The sequence below is a fragment of the Solea senegalensis genome, linkage group LG15 (assembly GCF_019176455.1).
Source record: "Solea senegalensis isolate Sse05_10M linkage group LG15, IFAPA_SoseM_1, whole genome shotgun sequence".
Classification (NCBI taxonomy): Eukaryota; Metazoa; Chordata; class Actinopteri; order Pleuronectiformes; family Soleidae; genus Solea; species Solea senegalensis.
In genome coordinates, this window is record NC_058035.1 from 12,888,763 (window position 1) to 12,910,460 (window position 21,698).

Consider the following 21,698-nt stretch of genomic DNA (forward strand, 5'->3'; position numbering starts at 1 on the left):
AATTGACTCTGGATTATTTAATTTTGTCCCTCAATCTGTTTTGCTGTACGGAAAACGTCATCCTCCTCTCAGTCTTGCTGCAGCTTGTGCCTTTTTCCGTGGAGACATCACTTACTTTGTATGTGGCTGCACTGAGCCTCTCCCGGTCTAATCCGGGGCAGATTCCTTTAAAAGGAAAAAAAACAAAACAATGACTAGACTGTGCAGTGGCTTATTATAGGTTTTAAAAAGGACCCGTTGCATGTTGGTGTCTGCGGGAGGTTTAGAGAAAACGTCCGGTCTGGTTTTCTCTTTGAATTTATGCACGTCTCAAAGCAATAAACATCACCATGTGGACAGTGTGAGGAGGAGGAGGAGTGAGCGGCTGGATCCACATAATAACTGATGACAGTGTCGTGTAAGCGTGACCTGCTCTCAGGTGCTCACCAGCTCTTTTTCCCTCACTAAACCTATTCTCAGGTCCAGTTCATCGCACGCTCACGTGACGCTTTCACAGAAGGTTCTTCAATGTTTTCCAGCATTTTACTGAGTCCAATTAAAACCTTATTTTTTAATTGATTTTATTTGACAAAGTTAGACCCCTTTCATTAGGAACTGCTACTTTGTTCAAAAAACTAACAACCAGCAGTGTCATGCTGCAGGTTTTCATCCGTGTGTGTGTGAACAATGACAAAGCATTTTCCACACACTGTTCAGAAGGAACTAGCATCTTTACATATCAGGCTTGTTTTGGCCGTGCACTGTTAACCTTGTGAAGTACCAAGTGTTTGGTTTATATTAAGGAAATCAGATGTGTGTGGGTTTTTTTTAATTATATTACTTTTGCATGTCAACACAAGACTGTGATTGGCTGGCTGATTTCATGGGTCGATGATGCGGGATGTGTTTGACTTTTTTTTCGTTATGCATTTATTATTAATAAACAACTAAATGGAGCTGGGTGTCTGTGTATGTTTCCTTAGTCACTCACACACACACTTGAGCATTTTTGGAAAAATACATTTATTCACAGAACTGATACCATTAAACTCTAGAGTCTGAAGCCACAGCTGTACAACACGGTTCACACTTGTTTTTGGCAGAGTGGACACTTTATTTTCATGGATATGCTGAAGAGGCTGTGGGGTTGCAGGTGGGAGGAGTGGGGTGTGTGCGTGTGAGAAGTAGGCACAGTTCACATGATCAGAGTGGTCGGCTAGAAGCCCCGCCTCCTCACAGGAAGTCACATACTTTTGGTTCTCGTGTGTCCAGAGGCAGAAAGCAGCAAAAACAAACTTTGCCACATAAGGAATCAAACAGTTCTTTACATGAAAACAAACCTTTTCATGTCAATGTAGAGCGAGACGGAAGACTCGCTTCATTAATATGACTGATCATATTTTATTAGCTCAAATGCATTCTATTATATTCATTGATCTGCTTCAGGTTCAGTGTACCCCATTTATTGTGCACGTACCAAAGATCACACTCCCTAATTTCTGTGCTCAGGGGTGGAAGCAGAAGGGAAAGAAAATGTGTTGGCTGCTTTAATTACTCATTTTTGAAATCATCTCTGCCTTCTGTCTGCTCCAACAACAGCCTGTCTTGAGCTACAGTCCAACTGTCACATGATGAGAATAAAAAAAAAAAGATTCACTTTAAATAAGCAAAAAAACAGACATTCACACCGTGATCAGCATGTCCAATGTCACCCAAAGCTTTAAAGAATAAAAAAAAATTGTTATCCCATCAAAGCACAAAAAGAAGTCCACACAGTTGGTGAAGACGGTGTCATGGCAACAGGGGCTCAAAAACAAAACAGCACTTGTATACACTCCATAGATAAGATAGAGCTACACGACGTGAACACACTGCCAGCGTATGCGAAGGAAACATTCAAAAATAAAAATCACCCCTCTGGTCAGCGTCTGGAGCTCGGGACGTTTTCTTCATGACTGCAGTAAATGCACTGCGTCATGATTCAACTGTTTCACGCGTTTTACTGTTTAATTATTAATACATTCCACACACTAAACTCAAATGTTTCCTCATTCTAATGAACCCTCTAACATTGGCAAAAGGGGACTTCTTTTCTTTCTTTCTTTTTTTTTAAATCTGCAAAATAAACATTATAAAATAATCATTTATTATTAATATAAAACTTCATAATTACACACGCCCCACATTTTTTTCTCTCTCTTTCCTCCTTTAAAATACAATTAAGTTCACAACAAGTTATTAGTTATGCGACATCCACTCTGCACAAGTTCTTCATGTAGTTAGAGTGTGTGTCTGTGTGTCTGTGTGTGTGTGTGTGTGTGTGTGTGTGTTTTCCATCCCTGATCCGTCTTCATCCAACCGCATCAGAAGATTAAAATCAGCAGGTGATGGAAGTGGATGAGGAGCAGATAAATGAGGATGGCGCTGATCTAAAGTCACTTCCCTCTCTGGTTCTGATGTTTTCATCCCTCCCAACGGCAGCAGAGGTGTGTGTGTGTGTGTTTGTGAGTGTGTATGTGTTTTGTCCATCATCCAGCCGTCCTCCCTCCTCCCTCCTCCTCCTCCTCCTCCTCCTCAGGCTTCCTCCTGCTCAGGGAAGTTGAGGATCTTACGGTGGGCTTGCCTCATGTACTGCTGCTGTTTGAAGTAAACCTTAAACGCTCCCTTGATGGCAACAAAGGCAATGCCTCCCTGTACAGATAAAACAAAACACACGAAATGAGCAATTTAAAGTTCCAAACATCAAAGCCACTGAAGCTGCGCTAACCTCGCATCACATTAACTGAAATATGCTCACATCCCATAAACACAAGTACATTTAGCTGCAGCACAAATAGAAGGAAGATGAATTTCTGAATGTGGTTTGTCCTCTATGACCACACACTTACTGGTCATTTTCTGTCCAACTATGGGCAGGGATTATTAGAAAAGGTGACGGTAATTGTGTAATATTTGGTTAATGTCTGAGGTGAGAACATAGCAGGAGAAACTTCCCCTCACATCGTCACGTTCCTAAATCATGTGTTCGACAGCCAGGTTTGTTATCGACTCCAGAGTCGTGTTTGTGTGAGCGGAACCCACCAGGATGGTCCTCTGCAGGTTGGAGTTGACACTACTGAACATGAGCTTCCCGACGATGGTGGCGATGGTGGGGAAGACGAGGGCGCCGCACAGGATGCGCGTGGCCGACACGTGGTCCGCGAGGGGGCTGGCCTCTGCGGGGATCCGAGGAACCGGGCAGCCAATCCCTGCACAGATGTGCAACAAATTGTATTTGCCAAACCTTTTTTTTTTTTTACGTCACAACATTCAAAGTGTAACTGAATGTCATTTTCAACACGGGGTTTAAAAGAAAAACATTATTCCTGGATTATTGGCTGTAAATCAAACACGACTGTGCGTCCTGACCTGGGAAGATACTGTTGAGGATCTGCAGTTTGTTAGAATATTTCCTCCACAGACGCAGGACGTAGTCCTCCCAGCGGATCATCTTGCCAAGGATCAGCATGACGGGGATGGTGGGCAGGCCAATGAGCAGAAACAAGGGGTCGGCCCGCTCCATGACGTCCAGGCCCTCTTTATGACCCACCACCTGCACAGCAGAGAGCGCGGTTTAAGCAGAAAACTACAGCCACCAACGACCGCTGGTTCAACTTCATTTTGAGGGACACTTCAGGTTTGTAGAAGCTGTGGTTGTGTGAGGCACTGACACTGATTATGCAGAGCGCACCACTGTTTCTGTGACGGCCGAGACACGGACACTCGCCGATGACATGGCCGCCAGCAGGGACAGAAGGAAAAATAAGACTTAGATGCTTAATATGAGGCTTAACTGCGGATCTACTGCTGCCTTCGGTACAGACTTTCAAACACAGTTGAACTTACTGATGCAGGCAACAGTGGACTAACAACTGTGTGCCATGATGTAAAATCGCTGATTTTCTTGATGGACTGTGGTGCGAGGAGAGACAAACTTCAGTTTCCAGTCAGAAAACGTCTAAGTGAGAGAAAAGCAGTTAACATATTCTTCAGATATTGATGACTTTAAGCCGGCATGAATTTTTATGAAGTATTTCTGTTTTTCTTTCTGTCCCTGCTGAAAGCTATGAGTGACAGCGCGTGTCTGTGTTAAGTCAGTGTTAATGACGGTCTGTTTTTCATAGTTTTGACCACTCAAAGCACTTAACACATCAGGTGATTATGACTCAACCACAGGCACATTATCTATATTTCCGTACGACTAACTCCAAGTATACGTTTCATTTGCTGGTGCACATAAAAGGTTCTTATCATTGATCCGACCTGCATGACGGTCACGGCTCCGTATGTGACAGCAGTCCAGTAGATGGAGCCCACCATGATGCCAGCAGCCGCAAAGGGTCCTGCCTTAGAGATGAGCCGGTCGGCGAGGTCCAGCACGTAGACCACTGGACCTGAAGGAGAGAAAAGCGAGGAGCTAAGAAACGGAACATCGTACAACTTTAATTTCAAAGTGTCAGCGTTTGATGGTACACATCCTCTTTTAAGCGAAACAGCAACATTTCTGCTAACAGTTAAAATACCTTTGTTTATCATCCACCCATTAATAAAAACTTGAGCAAATGTTAGTAAAGTAAAGTGTAAGATGCTTTAGGAAACACAGACTCAACGTCAACATCAGCGAGGGGAGTCGAGCTGACAGGTCAAGTGCAGGAGGAACAACACAACACAAAGTATCTTTAAAATAGTCAAAGAAATGAAGACATGAGGAAGCACAGGGAGAAACAATGTGTGATCAGGTGGTTTACAGGAAGAGAAAATTGCAACGATGTGTTCCGTTTGTTCCTGAAGGCTTTAGCAGAGTTTGAAGCATGACAGGTATGGGTGCACACCTTGTGCTTTATTGACAGACTGGGAGAAGCCTCTCAGGCAGGTTCCACCCAGATTAAAAATAACTGGGCCGATTCTCGGCAAGTAATGAGGATTAATCTTGAATCCAAACCTGCCTTGAGCAAGATCTTTGAAAAAAATAAAAAAAAATAAAAAACTCTGCTACACCCTCCTCTCTGGCATTCCAAGATGACTCCAGGGAAATCATGTAATATTTACAGGAAGACAACCTGATTTCCTCATTCAGACAGACTCATCCACGTGCTATTAATAACTCGCCCAGGAGTCAGTGGGAGGCGAGCAGGATGCTGCCTGTGGAACAGGCACAGAACACAGCAGTGTATGTGACGCAGTTCCATGACGAGATCAGCAGCACACAGCTGTCTGGGTTTAAAGGCCCTATTACCTATTTTCTGCTCCATCTCGTTCATATTTTCATCACTGATGTGTCGTCCAACACAGACACAATGTTCTGCCAAACTATGAACAGTTCTGGGTGTCTCACATGAGAGATTTATGTCACTGACTGATCATATAGCCCTTTATTACCCTTATTATTAACTGCCAAGCTTTCCATCCTCATATACGCTGTTAAAATTGGGACTAAATTATTTCCTGATTTTACCCATCCTTTTTTTATTTTCTGGCTAAAAGAGAAGTTCAAATGATGACAGATGTTACTTGCTGCAGTTAGCCAGCTAAATCAGCTAGCATAAGTTCAGTGAGTTGATTAAAAACAATCTTTGGCTGATGACTTAAGGCCCGACTGATTATTTCAGATGAAGTTTTTAAGCAGTAGTTTTACCTTTCTCAATGAAAAAGAAAATACTAGAAATCCCCAAAGCCTGCCCCACACATTTCAAACCTGACTTGATTTTAAAACAGACTAGACGTTCCAGTCAAGATGCAGGACCACGCACTTGGTGTTGAATCAAACCATTTCAGGGAGCAGTTTCCAGGGATTTGGGATCAAACAGAAACCTGCGTGATTTAACGTGACTTCAGAATATAAACAGACATGGAGGGGGACTGTCAGTGTTGTTAGTTAATAGCTGTTGTGTGTGCGATGTTTTGTGAAGACGGAATCAACGGAGTCTTGTACAGGTTACACTCACACTACAGGACAAATTGGCCAATTATCCTCAAGTGTGGGGCATAATCTTAGATATCACTGATGTTGGCTTGGTCACACTGTGTGGAAATAGTACTTAATGGTGTAAAAAGGAGTTTTATTAAGAAGTATTTAAACCTAATTAAGTACGTAGTTAGTTAATGAAATGCTTCTCTCGCTCTCTCTCTCTCTCTCTACCTCTACTGTGGGTGGCAGTAAGGTTGTGAATATTTAAAAATAGCTCCAAAAAAGTCATTTGTGTTTAAAATCAGTTGTTGGTAAACATGTATGGTGCTGGCTGAACAGGATGGGTCTGTTTTCCACTCGACAAATACACCTGGCAGTTAGTGGAAGTAAATATTTAGCAAAATGTTTAAGCTGTTGCCTCTGGCTCACAATTCAAATACGGACTAAATTTAAATATAATCTTGAAGCATGGGTATAAAAACATTTTCGCTTAATTTAATTGATGTATGATGCAGGAAAATATTAAAAGTGGTCAAGAGGTCAGCGACTTTTCTCATGAGACGGGTGACATTTAGGGTCACAGTTTTGCAAAATAGACCGTCACAGGCTGCTGGTAGGAGGGATTATTGGCACGGGTGGCCGACTATCTCAGCGTTATTTTGATGTTGATCGAGTGAATGTGAACACCTCGGAAGATGCATTGCATGGAAAACCAATGTGGTGAGAGGTTGACTTTAACATTAACCTATATATCAAGTGTAAAAAAAGCAGCAGCTTTCCAAAATCATTCATTTTTGGACATTTTTTTTGGGTTTTTTTTTTGTGAACATAGGATGGACTTTATGAAGCTGTTTGTACAGCCTGGCCACCATCAAAGCGTCACCCATAAGTACCTGCCACAGGTTGTGTACAATTCAACCACTGTTAGCTGTAAACCTATTTCTACAGCCGAGTACAGTCACTCTATAAAAGCAAGAGTTTGGGGCACAGTTCTGTGTAGTATTTTAAGCAGCTCATGCGAGAGAGATTTCTCTCAGCAGTGTTCCAGCCCACTTGTTGAGGAAGAAGCCCAAGAAGCATTTGGCACGTCTAAAGCTTTTTAACTAACAACGGAACTATCACACTTATTTCTAAAGTAGCCATAAACATAGCGGCCCTCTCCTGTCTACTGCCAGCCTTTTGATGCTTTCCAAAGCTCCCTATTACTGCATCTGTGTTTACCATCCAGATGGATCTTGCTAGGCTTGAAGCACATTTATATGGCATGTTTTGATGACAGTGTTGGAATCTCTTCCGCTTTCACCCTGCCCAAGCACTACGACATCACTGCTAAAGAGAACCAGGTCGCCTCTAATGTCCACTGGCAAGACGGAGCTGAGCAATTCATTTCAGCCACTGGCAACGGATTTCATAATTAAAATAATTTAACAGGAGGGAAGGGGAAGTAAAGGAGAGAAGGGAAAAGTGCAACTGCAGGTCTTCAGTAATGGGCACACAGGCTCTGCACACTGTTCCAGCTGGCTTGTTTATTCTCGCTAGGGAATGAGTATGTAAAGACAAAGCAGCAAGGACACACCACCCTCTGTGGTGTATTGCCAGCCAAATTTGCATGATAGGTTGGCTTTGGCTCTGCAGCAGGTGCTGGTGGCCAGGACAGCACACATCTACACTGCTCTTAGTGGGCTGCAGTATTACTTGCATTGCCAGTGAAAACAATCAAAACCTAGGTTAATAGAAATGTTGATCTGTGGCTTCCAAGTCAACCTCCATCTAATCCGGTGGCAGGCAAGTGTCCAACCAGGCGAGGTAAGCGTGAGTAATGCCCGTCATACCTGTAGTAATGAGCTGGCCTCAGTGGCAACCATGAGAAAATAACTAGAGTAGCAGCTTCCCAACAGTGCTCCCTGTCTCTACCTGTCCACAGCTCTGCCACCATCAATCAACTTAAAAGTTGTCATCCAAGTGCTGTCACCAAGCTGTGAAATTGCTATTATTCTGAGGTCTGATTAAAGCTGCTGAATACCACAGATACATAGGCCAAGTCAGTAAAATTACAGTATATTCAAAATAAAGACAGTACAGCGACTGCTTGTCTGAACAACACACAAATCATAAATATAAGGTGTGAGTGACTCTGTAAAGCTATAATAAAGAACGCATGGACGGAATATAAAAAGGAAACACTGCAGCAATGATGCAGCAAAACAGACAACGCTGTAGTCCGGCTTACTTTGAGCCCTGTGTCTCCTGCAGCTCCAGTCTTAACCAATGTTACTAATAGAATCTCAGGTAAAATGTGGAGAAATGTACACTCCTGCTTTATGAGAAACCGTCATATAAAACAAGATACTGTAGAGTAATACACTTCAGAATGTATCTAACCAGTCAATACAGATATGGGAAAGAAAATGAATGGAAAATTAAATCTATCCCTAAAACTATCATTAAGAACTTTAGTTAGAACATTTTGTGCTTTAAGGTCATGTTGGGCCAAATATGCTAAACAAAATATAAACAAATAAACAAAACACTGTGAAACATTGAAGGACATCTGTGATTTCCTAGTTTCAACAGCAGAGCGGCAGCATCACCCGACTCATCTCCTTTCAACTTTTGATGAGCCCTGTCGGCTCTTCACGTGACCCAATTTTACTCCGACTCCATTCTACCAGAGACATCCAGCATCACGGTTCCCTCAGCATCCGACATGTCTCCCTGTGGTGGAGATGCCTCTCAGGTTTACTTAACTCACTCTATGCAAATAACTTATTACAAATCTCTGAGAAATTCATCCCTTGGGGGAAAAGTTGTTGCTGTCAAGAGCATTGTTTATTTACAGAAACAGAATTATTTTCATCAGCTTAAGTGGCAGGTTAACAAACTATGACTGACCACTTCCTTTTCCAATTTAGTCTTCCGTTATCCTATTTCTGTGTTTAACAGAAAGTATTAGCACTCTGACAAGTCTTTCTGAAATACATCCCTCCTGGAGGATTGCAGTAACTTTAAGATTTAGACCTTAATAAAATAATCATATTTTACATGGCACAGAATGGTTAAAATATAACACATATTTCTGACTTGAAACTTCAGACTAGGAGAGTCTTTTCCTCAACAGGCTCACAGTACAGCAGCACAGACTCATACTCCATCACCTAAACTGAGAGAATCCCAACAAATATACACCTAACATTTCACTTACTAACAATACAGCATATAACTAACAATTTTTTACATAATTAAATAATATGCCGCATATTTTCTCGATCAATCAGTTTCCTAAACCTTCCTTGACATGATGTTCTTAGATGTCTTGTTTTGTCCAAAAACCAAAATTGTTTGAATGATTTCTTTATTATTTACTATTTATTTTAATTATATAAAAAGAAAACACTCCATCCAATTAATCAAGTGTTAAAATAATGACAGTTCATTTAGATATCTATAAATCATTGCATCCCTAATCAAAAAGCCCTAGAGTTGACCAAACTACACATCATTATGATGTAGATGTGGTTAGGAATTTCTTGGCCAGCCCTTTTTATAACAACCAGTTATAAAAAGAACGGTTTGTTTATCTTTTTCTCTTGTGTTTAGGTAGGAAATTCCATATGCCATTGATTTGTGATTCACATTAATTCCTGCAGGAATTCTTTCACAGTTTCACATAATTGTTTTGCCACAGTTTTTCACTTAGAAAAGACAAAGTAAACTATTTCCAGTCAAACGGCACATTTTGATGACACATTTGTGAGGGTTCTCTCAAAACTGCAGGACAACTTTCAAGACTTTCAAAACTTTCCACAAAAATGGAGGAAAAGGAACAATTAAAAGTATAATCAAGCCAGTGGATTCTAATTTATGCTTTTTGGAAAAAGGGACAACATAAAAGACAATATTGCACGTCTCATGCAAGTACCGTATTTTTGACACCACATAATTTTATCCAATACAGATATTTCTAAGTTGTTCAAAGAATTGGTAATATATAACAGTTAATTCACATGTTTCATGTGTTTAAAGGTCACGCTACATGACGTAGAGAAATATTTGCAAACACCCAGCAAAGTGCCAATACTCTGCTCTCAGAGGGAGAAACTGACATATACAGGGCTATTTTCTAAGGAGGAAGTGTCTAAAGAAGCTGAGCCGCCTTCTGCTTATAGCACCAGTGTGAGTGACAGCACAGCCTCGGTCACTATAAATAAACATGAGCCTGTTTACAAGAGAGGCCAGTCCTTCTGAAGACTTGTGGCCAGTTCCTGTTCCAAATTGCATCGAAAGACAGTAGTGGAAGGTCCCTCTGCATGTGTGAACTATTCACCTTATCTATGTGCAAGTGTTCATGAGCAGGGCTGTCTTATTTTTGTTGTCCTAAATTTAGACATTCATTCGAACTTTGGAGAGAAAGTTCAAACTTTCAAACTCGAACTTTAAAAAAAACAGTTTGAACCCAAGTTCAAAATGTACCGCCTAAAAACCCATAACACCATCTGAAGTAATTACCCAGGGGCACAATGAGCACAGCTGGGCCTTAGAGCAAATTTTAATCCATAAGAAAAACACTTATGTTGTTCTTAGAACCCAGGGCTAACGAAATAAACAGTCCACATGAGGGAATATCTATATAATATATAATTGAAGGAATAACATGTCATGTAATATTCATTACCTCATGGTGGACTGACATTATTTTTCTGCTGTGCACTGAATATTTTTTTCACCACAAACTTCAATGTAACCAAGGAATGACGACAAGACTCAAGAGGTATGAGGGGATCGGAGACAGACAGCAACTGAAAACTGAGCACCACAATGAGCATGCAGAATAGCGTGTATTTTCATAACATGAGTCATAGCTTGTGTTTGGGAACAAATGGAGCCCTCGTCACTCTGACGTGTTAAGATAATTGAAGCAAATGCTTCTCTAAACTGCTGCTGATCAATCAGCCAGAAGTTGGGCTGTGTAACATGTGAGCACACTTCTGTTCCTTGACAGGCTGAGAGGAAATATTTACCCAGATCACCACAGAACCTATGCTGGCTCCAGAGTAAACAAACATGCACTCCGGCAAGACAAACTGAAAATCTCTCAGACCTTTGGGTGCAGTTACAAGCAGCAACTATTAAGAGGACCCTCACCAGGAAGCCCGGCAATCTATTTCGCGGAAATTTGCTTGATACTGTCGTTTCATTGTCGACAGCTGGTAGAAAATTATAGTAGTCATTACGTTTTGAAAAAAAAACACTAGATTAAATTGAAATTTATGAGCTAGGTTATGGCACTTCACTTTATAAACCTGGCATTAGAAAGTCTCTCCACATGTATATTTCAAGTAAAAACAAAAAAAGCATAAATTTGGACTTAAATCCACAGTGGCTCTTCAGGGGACATTTTGTTATTTTAAAGTTGTTACTCCCACTTCTATACCTTATGAGATGCAACCCACCTAATTTAGGAAAGACGATGAGGTATTCTGCATTACACTGAGGGCAGGCCACGCGAGCTGTGCTGTTGCCCCGCTGCTTTTCATCCACCCAGCGCTGCAAGCAAGCCTGATGAACCCACTTGGTGGAGCCACGGCAGTGACATGGTCGCACCCACTCTGCTGTGCGGTCGTCCTCCTCTGTGGCAAAGCACACCCAGCAGCTCCTTAAAAAAAAAAGAAAAACATACACCCAGGTGAGACACATAATGATGGGCAGGGATAAGGTTGTAGATTTATAAATAAATAACTATTGTATAAATGAATTTCTCCAGATAAGTTTCTGAAAATATTTTGAATGCCTGCCTCTTAATGTACATCAACACAATATAGTATAGTTACAGGACCTAAACTGGTAATGGGAGTATTCCTTTTACATTGCCATTTGTTCTCGGTTGTTCGTTCTTTGCATTTGGTGTCTGTAACATGTCAATGCTGCCATCTCTTCCCTTTGCTCCTTCATGTATTCATGAGTAGTCTCTTTACCTTGGTAATGTATTTGTACTTAATTAAAAAGCTTTGAGCTGCTTTGCACAGATCAAAGGCAGGCACCCTTGTTTATAACCACTCCTGACTCAGTCCTTTGTTGCCTGTATTGTCTTTACCATGATTGCTCAAAGAAAAGTCATAAAACAGAATTTGCAGTACAATTTTGGCAGAAGAGAAAGAATTAACCAATATGGACTGTCATATATGCTGTGGAAATTCTTGTACAATGCACAGCAATTATTAGTCATTGAGGCATGTGTGTCAGAGCATTGGTACATTGTGCTAGATGTAGAGAAAGTGAAGAAGAACAAGACTAACATTCATTGAAAGTCTGGTTTTAGATTCAATTTATTTCAACGTATTAGTAAGAAAAGTGTTGGTGAGGCCATTATCCCTTATCAAAGTCTCTCAAATGGTTGCCTGCCTGGCACGCACATCAAATTAACATGCGCAAAGCATTCACCCGGATTCAGCTCTTTGTTGGGTATAAAATATGGGAAGTGAAAAATGAAAAATGGGAAGAGCCGCTTAGGATTGGTTGGTTCTATAGACACATCATTTAGACACACTCACTGGCTATTGTAGGGTGTGGGCAGAGCAGGGAAGCTCCCGATAGGTCACGTGGTGTCAATGGAAGGTGAAGTGTTCAACGCCATTTTAAAACAAGACAAGTATAACCGAAGTAAGAGAGATGTTGGAACTAAGATGATGCAGTAGCTGTCCGTGGGTATTTATGGATCTAATAACATGTTGTGGAATAAATATTTGACTCAGTTGGATCGTCTGGACTTTTGCTGGTGCAACAGGACCATTTTGTATGGATTTACAGTTTAACAATGAGTTGTGGTGCTAACTGGAGTTTATGGACTTTGTCTTCTCTGACAACCTTAACATTTGTTCAACGCAAATTATATCATCATCGCGATATTGACCAATGTAATTGCAAATTGCAGATTTTTCTCATATCATGCAGCCCTAGCCTTGATTGACACACACAAAATATCACTCTATCTCCATGCATAAAATCACCCAAGATCAATACATAATCTCTGTACGCAAACAAGATATAATACCGACTGCTTGTCAAGCATATTTGACCACAGGAAGTGTTCAATGCACATTTAAAAACAGGTCCTTTATTCTGCCAGGTGGAAACAACTAATACAAGGTAATTAGTTTTCAGGTCATATATCAAAATGTCAGGCTCGACTTGTTAAAACCAATGTCAAGGATAGAAAACCAATTATTTTCTAGTAGTTTGGGCTACATCCCTGACATTGCTTTTAAAATGAATCACACATATACTAAAACCCCAGATTGACTATGGGATTCATTTGAGTGAAAATAAAGGGGACGGTAGAGGGAGATATCTCAGGATGAAGAGGAACTGAGGTGATTGTTCCCCTTTCTGGTGACATCCAGACAAATGCCTTATTCTGTCTGACCTCGTGCCATGTTAACACCCTTCTTCTGCCCAGAAGTACCCAATCACATTCTTTCTACCCTTTTCCCCAATACACCTTCTAACACTGTATAGCCTCTATTCTACCACTTACATGGAAGTAGATTTTTCTCCCACTTTTTCCTCCCCTGCTGTGCTGTCTCTCAATTTAACTGACTCTCTGCAAAATTGGAAGGAAATTTGATATTCACATCCCTTGACCTTAACACAAAACATTTCTAACAGTGACATTATAATGCTTTTACATAATTAATCAGTATGGTATAATTGGCTGAAATGTTCACCAGGCTGGTGTCCCACTGTATGTGGATGAACAATACTGTATAGACCAGTACAATTTTTATTTGAACTCTTATATACACTGAAGGTATACCCTTCGGGTCCATGACTGTTACAGTGACTTCCATCAGTGAGAGCAAACTCACTGTTTGCTATTAGGAAATAATAAAAATGACCATAATCTTAGACAGGTTGGTGAATTTTCAAGTCACTCAAATTATTTGTATTATAAAGTAAGATTGTGCCCAAGTTTGACAGCTTTTCTAAACTGGCATCAATGTACTTAGTAGCTGACTCCATAGTATGCTGTGTACATTCAACCCTACTGCTCCCACAGCTGAATATTGTATATCAAATCTGTGGCCTTCTGTCATCATCATCCTGAGGTCTAGGTTGTTAGTGCAGCCACAGGGGAGTAGAGGGGGTCCGCTGTGAAAGGCAGTGGATGGCCAACTTGGATTATTTGCTCAGGTTGCTGCCTATCTGCAATGGAAGATTTTTCCAACACTCCCCTGATGCTGAATAAAACATGACAATGCAGGAGAGGAGCGCTTGGGTCGAGGCACTCGAATAACATGGCCGGTTTAAGGGCCAGGGCAGACACACATGGTGAATCCGAGTCTGACGGAAACATTAAGCCTCTTGTGTCCACTGCCCTTACAAAATTCACCCTGTAACTCCTCTCCTAAACTTTGCATCTGACAGATAAGTGAGCCTGCACAATTCTCAAAGCTACATGGCACTACATCAATCAATATTTTTCATAAACTGGCAAATAAGAAAAGGAAAACAGCAATTGATAAAGCTATGCATAGTGAAGATATGCAGTTGAGTACAACACTGGACAGATGCCTCCAGAAGAGCATGACAGATGAGAACAAAACCCACTGCTCCCTTAAATTCTCTGGCTCCTATTCCTGTAACCCAGCCCCACAGCCTGACAGGACCTAATACAACAGCACTGAAATGCTATCCTCTGTGCAATACTTTAATCTCGAGCTCGATGTCGCCTCAACCCTGTTTAACAGAGCACCTTGGCAGATAAGCCTAAGGTGCAAGTGTACAAAATGGTCTCCCATGTACAGAGAATGCCTGCAATTTGATGTGGAAATCGGCTCAAAATAAGCCTATTCATATTCATAGATGTGACAATAGCTTTCCCCAGCTCACGTTAAAAATCAAAACCTTTTATTCATAATGACATCATACCTGCAAGATGATATAAAACCAATAACATCTTTTGTTCATATAGGCACCAGCAATTTAATCAACACCTTTTCAACATCTAGGGTAGAAGGCACTAGTTTTCTGGTTGCCCCAAAAACAATTATAGTATGTGACTGCTTTCTGGTGACAACACCACTCACCAGAGCACTCACCAATAATGGATGATTGTTATACGATTATCATCATAAGTGACTTTGATACAAAAAGATAGAGCTGCAGTAGCAGGACTTTGAGCAGCAGCTATTGGCCAAACTCATGTCTCTCACTTGAGCTGTGAATGGTATTTTGATGAGCTATGGAAGTGCAGAACTGTATCTTTATTGTGCGTCATCCCACATAATGGGGCCATAATCTGAAAGTAGATAGAACATTATTTCATCATAAACTGGCCACAATCCAGGTGCTCCTTGCAAAATTTCTGAAAAAGGAGTTAAAAGAATGATCAGATTGCAGGTGAAGTTTAAAAAAAATAAAATAAAAAACAATAGTTCAATAATCACAAACATATAGAGAATCGATATTTTTCACAATTTTAGTTGTAGTTGAACGATATTAACTATTCTCACTGTATTGCTACCTTTTCTTTTCTCCCTAAGTGGCACCTGCAGCCTCACAGGAAGTGGGTCCACACCGGACTGATGAGAGTGGCCACACTGCCCTCCTGAAGGTATACATGCCCCGATGAGCAGGATTGCCATGCTTCCCAGCATCACACGCTTAGGCAATGCCAATAGGCAGTCAAACTAGATAAACATGATGGCTCATTTAGAAACTTTGACTTTCGTGACAAAATTGTTCATTGTTTAAAACTGATTTCTGGGAAATATGCCATGCAGGTCCTGTTGCTGCCTTTGTTTGTAGCTGATTTATATGCCTCTGATTTGCAAGTAGCCTAGTTTCAACTTCATGCAAACGAGCAACAGCCAATGTGATGCACAGGATCTTGAAACTCAGTGCTTCATTACCAGAATGCACTGCATAGCTGTTTACAGTGACAATGAATGGGAAGCATGGAATTCACTGAACCAGTGGATACATACCTTGAGACCTGTGTCTCAGGTGAGTCCTATGTATGTAAGTCACATTGGAACTAGAGAAAGTTTACTAGAAAGTTTTTTTTTTCCACAGCAAAACAGACAGTGAACTGATCTTTCATCACAGTTTCAATGTCTGTCTGTCCTGCATATCAAAAACACAACACCTCAAATAACAGCACTCTTATTTTTAGTTCCCTAAAATCATTAACTTAACAACATTAATAAGTGTATGACCACTGACTGACCAGTGATGAAATACAATCAATAAATACAGAAAATAAACTCTTATTTTTGTTTTCACATATGGAGCTTGTCATTAAAACGTGAATATTAATGTAACGTCTGTAAATATTCACAGAATGGAACTGTACACTGGCAAGGATCTGGTGTAAAACGTTTGGGGAAACAGTACAACAGGACATCCTTAGCTCATGGTTTGTGTTTTTCACAGCTCAAGTCTGCTAGCTAAACCACCCAACTGAAGACATTTAGCATCATTTGGCAAGAGCTTTTAATGATGCCAATTTAAAATTAAGCACAAGTTTCCAGCTGCTGAAATGCTATTCATTTCTGATTGGATAATGCCCGTAGTCATAAATCAAACTGTCCTCATCCCCAAGTGTGACAATGCAGTATTCTCCAAGGTGAGAACTTCTTTCACTGTGCACCCATGAGGGCAAATTGTATCCATGTAATCTTATAAATGCAGGCTTAACTCTCCACTTAAACATACTGTATTATGCAAAACAACCCCTAAACAAATATACAGTATGGGTGTCTATTGATTCACCGGTGGGCTTCAATATTTAACTGATGTATTTTTAAAGAAAATACCACTCTCTCTGGATTATAATAAAATAGAAAATATTTAATACCACAATTATGCAAAATCTTAAGTTTAACCATGAACTTTATCAATTTGTATCAGCCCGTGGTCATTCAAAAGTCCACAGGACATTTTATATATATCCACTAACACAAGAGCAACAGTGTTAGTGATCTAGACAACAAAACAAGGTTTTGTAAGAGCTAATAAAAAGGTCAGACTGTTGTGAAAATATGTCTCCGACAACCATTTGAGAAACACTGCATTGCAGGGGCAGCTGGCTGCTTGTGGCAGACCAGATAAGAGCCTGTGAAGCCTTATGTTTGTCAGTGATAGAGGCTAGGTACATAACCGTGGGCAAGGGGACATGACATACATCTTCCTGCTATCAGCTCCTCAAACACTGTATGGGTTATTGCCTCTGCCACACGCCCACAACACACAGCTAAAGTACATTTCACAAAACTCAAATGCCCTTCCTTCCTTTCTGCTACCCTACAATGTGCTTGGGAAATGATTCCGAAGTAAAAGTTCAATAATGATATAAAATGCTGTGTCAAATTCCTAAAAATGCCTGAGCTATCAAATGCCAGAGAGACTATTTTGAGAGAAATGGCACACCAATGTGCTTGGATTGCAGCAGAATCCTCTCACAGCCACTTACACAAAAGATGGAAAGGTCTGGTAAGACATGTTAGCATAACACTTGACTATGGCTAAACTGTACCTGAACCCTCTTGAAACATTTTTTGCTGAACACAGCACAAATGTAATCACATGAAGCCCAAATTTTAATGCATATACGCTCTCTATTTGTGAGGGGTGTAACTATTTCTTCCAGTCTCTCCATCCAATAACCAATAACCATCCTATAAAACCAATAACCTCATGTGGTTATACTGATCAAATCTATACAATGAGAAAATTCACATTAGCAGTGATCTACAAAGTTTCTTAAAGTTAGTCATATCACGCTGAGCTATGTGTTGGTGAGACCTGTCCACTTTCAAGTAAATTTAATCTGTGTTATGTGATCTTACATGACATTACATTACGTGTGACCCTAAATGAGCAACCTTTGTCTTCCAGTACACATAAATACCTTTTTTTCCAAGAGTAGCATTAGCAAAGATCTGCATCACTGTACAAACTAGTGCTGTTGAAACAAAGAATACTAACTTGCTAAGTGTTATCTGTTCTATAGTGGTTGGCTGTTGTCATCACAGACAAAAAAGTAGGAAGTCTTCCTAACATGACTGTGCTGCAATGTTTGCAAAATGACATTACAGCTATGAACATTCCCAACATTGTACTGCTTAAAAACCTGCAGGGGTGTAGACTGCAGTGATGTCCCCAAAGGACTGTACTGCAGATAGATTGGACAGCTATAATATTTTAGCAGTGTGAAGAAAATGTTAGATTAAAGGCAAGTACACAAAGTAAGTGAACTAATTCTCTTGAATTACAATTTACATTATGATAGCACTGAATAAATGCTAAGGTAAAAATAGGGCTGGGCAATAATTCAAGAACAATATATATTATGACATAATTTTCTTCAATCGTTATGTAATAGATGCTTTGTACAAAGATATTTTGAGGTTCTTCAGTGTTTGTTTTCTCTCCATGAAAATGTCTAAACGCAAAATCTGCTTCTTTAACTTTTAAATCAGGCCACTTTTTGATCATCTTACATTTATTATTATATATATTATTTTTATCTATTTATAATTATAATTATTATTTAGAATTATCAATAGCAAGTGATTTGAAAATGTTTATAACCCTTTGGGCTGTATTGTCAGCTGAAAGCAAAGAGAAAAAAATCCATAAGCTGTGGCGCAATAAAAAGCTCAACAATCATTTTTTTTACCCCAGAGGCTGGAAGGCCTACCTGCCAAACCATATTTTGCAAACTTACATATACATCCTAATTAAGACTTACTGCTTTTGTATCTCGTGGATTCTCATGATGGTCCATATTTTCATTTTAAAGAGGCATGATTGAAAGGTGACAGTAATATTGGAATTCCCCCTCAGTACTTGCATTCACTTTCTATTTTGTTCATCTCCTGTAAAATACCTCTCAATTTCTGCCCAGTGACAGGTGATAACTGCTAGTGCGTCTTCCTGAAGGTGACTGCAAGACCACTCACACTTTGTTTTAAGAGTACACTCAATGTGACTTTCTCTACTTTGTTTGATCATGCACATAATTCACATATGTTATCAGGTAACTGAAATATTATGTATGTCTGAGGATTCTATGAATAGTTCACTATGTGACTAGGTGAATAAAGTTAAACTTGCAATGGCATTCAGTACGTTTTTAACCAGATGATAAGGCAACACTTTACTCTTTAAGAGCCACTATGACGTTAGCAGTGGCCGTGACAATTACAGAAATATTACTGAGCAGCACAGTCGCCGCCTTGTCTAGGGGTCAATTGTTATCAAGCCTGAGATGCTTTGACAGTAATGCAACTGACACAGTAACGTGTTAAGTCTATGGTTCACAAGGTACACCGAAGAGAATTACGCCAACAACGTTGAAATGAAGTTCACCGTTATATGTTCTTACAAAATATATCTAGTGCTTTGTTCATTTTATGGCGAAACAGTGTATGTGCTGTACCTGCACAATGTAAACACAACACCTGCGTAGGGTTAATTGTTGACCAATCCGAGTTTAAAGTGAGCAGTTTGCATGAGATGATAACACACATTGAAGTCAACGAGATTCAGCATATTTGATGTTCACGGTGACTCCCCTCACTCCTGTCAATATCATTTAACATAGAGCTACGTAGCTGGCATTAGCATGTTAGCCATAAACTTGAACTCACCTGTCCAAATTCTGCTGCATGACCACTGCACCGTCTTCCTCCATTATAGCGGAGAGGCAAGAAAACACTCAAACGTCTTCTCGGCAGGAGAGATTAACTGCGTAACATATAAAACATTAAAATGACACGCCAGTCACTTTGCTGCAGCAGAGGTTGGCGTTCAACCTCTTGCTAGCTAGCTGAGGAGATAATGCTAACCAGCTACATAGGCCTTTGTGTTGACACCGCGCGTCAGATTCAAATTAGCCAATTATTTGGCATAAAACTACCGCTTTACGATTGCGACAGTGCACGGTATAGCATTTATATGCGCCCGCTGTACTTCAACGAGTAAAAAACACCTCTTTTAATCGGCTATAGCCTTGTTAGTCACTAATATCATCGCATAATACGTGACCGATTGACTGGTCCTCTCTGAAATGACGCACAGAGGCACGGCTGTGCGTCCTACGTCATCAAAACAAGGACCGCACCGCAAGGGACATGGGGAATGTAGTCTCATATCGCTTGTCTCGTCCTGTGGCAAGAAAATATTAGCTTAATGTTCCGAATTAAGGTTTTCTTTGAACACACTTCTATCACGAATATCCACATATGGCTACAGAACACTGCAACGTATGGTAAGACGTTTCAATTTGACTAGACTGCTGTTTCTCATCACTTCTGACTGGCTGTACTCGAATGTTCGAGATATTGTTATGATTTATGTCAAAGCAATATGTTTATATGTACTGTTATATATTGACCCATGACATTTAATTCAAATGTGCATATACACAGATGGGTTGCATTACTACTGTCAGTCTTTACTAGCTTGATACACACAGCGAACAGCGACTACAGAGTGAAGAACTGCATTTCCCAACAGCCTCCTCGGCATCATCCATGCGCCGCAGTCAATCAGCTGTTTGGGCAACTGCTGACTACCTCGGCACAAGCGAAGCTCGTCTGTCATATCTAAAACTCAGGCGAGGCAAACAGAAATAACTTTATTTACAGAGTCTGAAAAAGGTGAACGATAAAGGTAAACTACACGTCAGGCACAAGTGTGAGTGAGTGAGTGAGTGTTTGTATGCTGTGTATCTTTTATGTGGTGGCGACAGTGGTTGTGGTGGGGGACACATATGGATCAGAGGGGGACTTCGAGGCAAAGACAGCTCGGTGAAGTGATTCGAATGCATCCATCGGCGTAAAAAATAGGCGTTTGAAGGTCCAAATTGTGTCAGTGTCAGTTGTGAAGCGTCCGCTGAGGTGAGACACTGCTGCCTGCTGATTGTACTGCTTTGATGACCTTGGAAGCGCAGCTCTGGGACAAGAAAACACGGATTAACCGGTTGGGTGTGTACAGTGCAGGCTATTGCGATTGCATTTAAAGTCCAACTTGTACCACTGCCATTATGTAGATGAGAAGTTTCTCATATGTCAGTGTTATTCTCAAAGACTTTACTAATGCATATTGAAAAGGCCTCTGTGTTAGCTCTCCTGCAGCCAAGCAGTGCAAATGAGCCACCAGTGTTTTCACAGGTTTCCCTTAAATTCAATGTTAACCTTGGATGTTCTGCCATGTCATGTTAATAGTCTGGCAACTGTGTGGCTTTCCAATCGCAAATAATGACGTATAGCCTGGTAACATTTGAATATGCGTGTTCAATTCAGCTTTTGCATGACGCTGCTGTCTCTGACTTGCAAAGTAAATGATAATATTGTGTGGAAGATTCATTATGATCGGTAGTGTTTGAATCGAAGACATCCTGTTTGAGTGATGTTCCACATTTGGCTTTATTCCTATTGTATGATTGCCCGGAGAAAAATGCAAGTTGCGTCTTGTGTGGCGTGAATGCCAACCTGCGGCTGTGTCAATGCGGATCCGTCTTTGCGCTATAATCAAACCCCTCACCATAATTCATTTTAGGATACTCATGTCTCTTCTTTATGTTTCTTTAAAACACCCTGATGTCACTGTGGTCAAATGTAAAAGGACAGTTTTATTTGAAGGGAAACGAGAGATCTTTTGCGGTATCATAAAGCGCCTCAGGTGCGTCACTCATAAAAAAACGGTGAAGTGCATTTTTTTGTAAAATAATTTTAGCGTCGTGAGCGTAGTGTGCGTCGACGCGCCC

At 40.5% G+C, this 21,698-nt stretch overlaps 1 protein-coding gene across 1 annotated transcript; it reads right to left on the reverse strand.

Annotated features, from left to right (window-relative positions):
• Window positions 1-2,514: 2,514 nt before the first annotated feature.
• march5 (membrane-associated ring finger (C3HC4) 5) lies at window positions 2,515-20,015 on the reverse strand. Its single transcript, XM_044046510.1, has 6 exons — window positions 19,579-20,015; window positions 11,377-11,579; window positions 4,282-4,412; window positions 3,388-3,571; window positions 3,061-3,227; window positions 2,515-2,670 (listed from the first exon to the last, which is right to left on the reverse strand). Exons 1-6 carry the CDS (start codon window positions 19,620-19,622, stop codon window positions 2,554-2,556), a joined length of 846 nt encoding a protein of 281 aa, XP_043902445.1. The 5' UTR covers window positions 19,623-20,015; the 3' UTR covers window positions 2,515-2,553.
• Window positions 20,016-21,698: the final 1,683 nt, after the last annotated feature.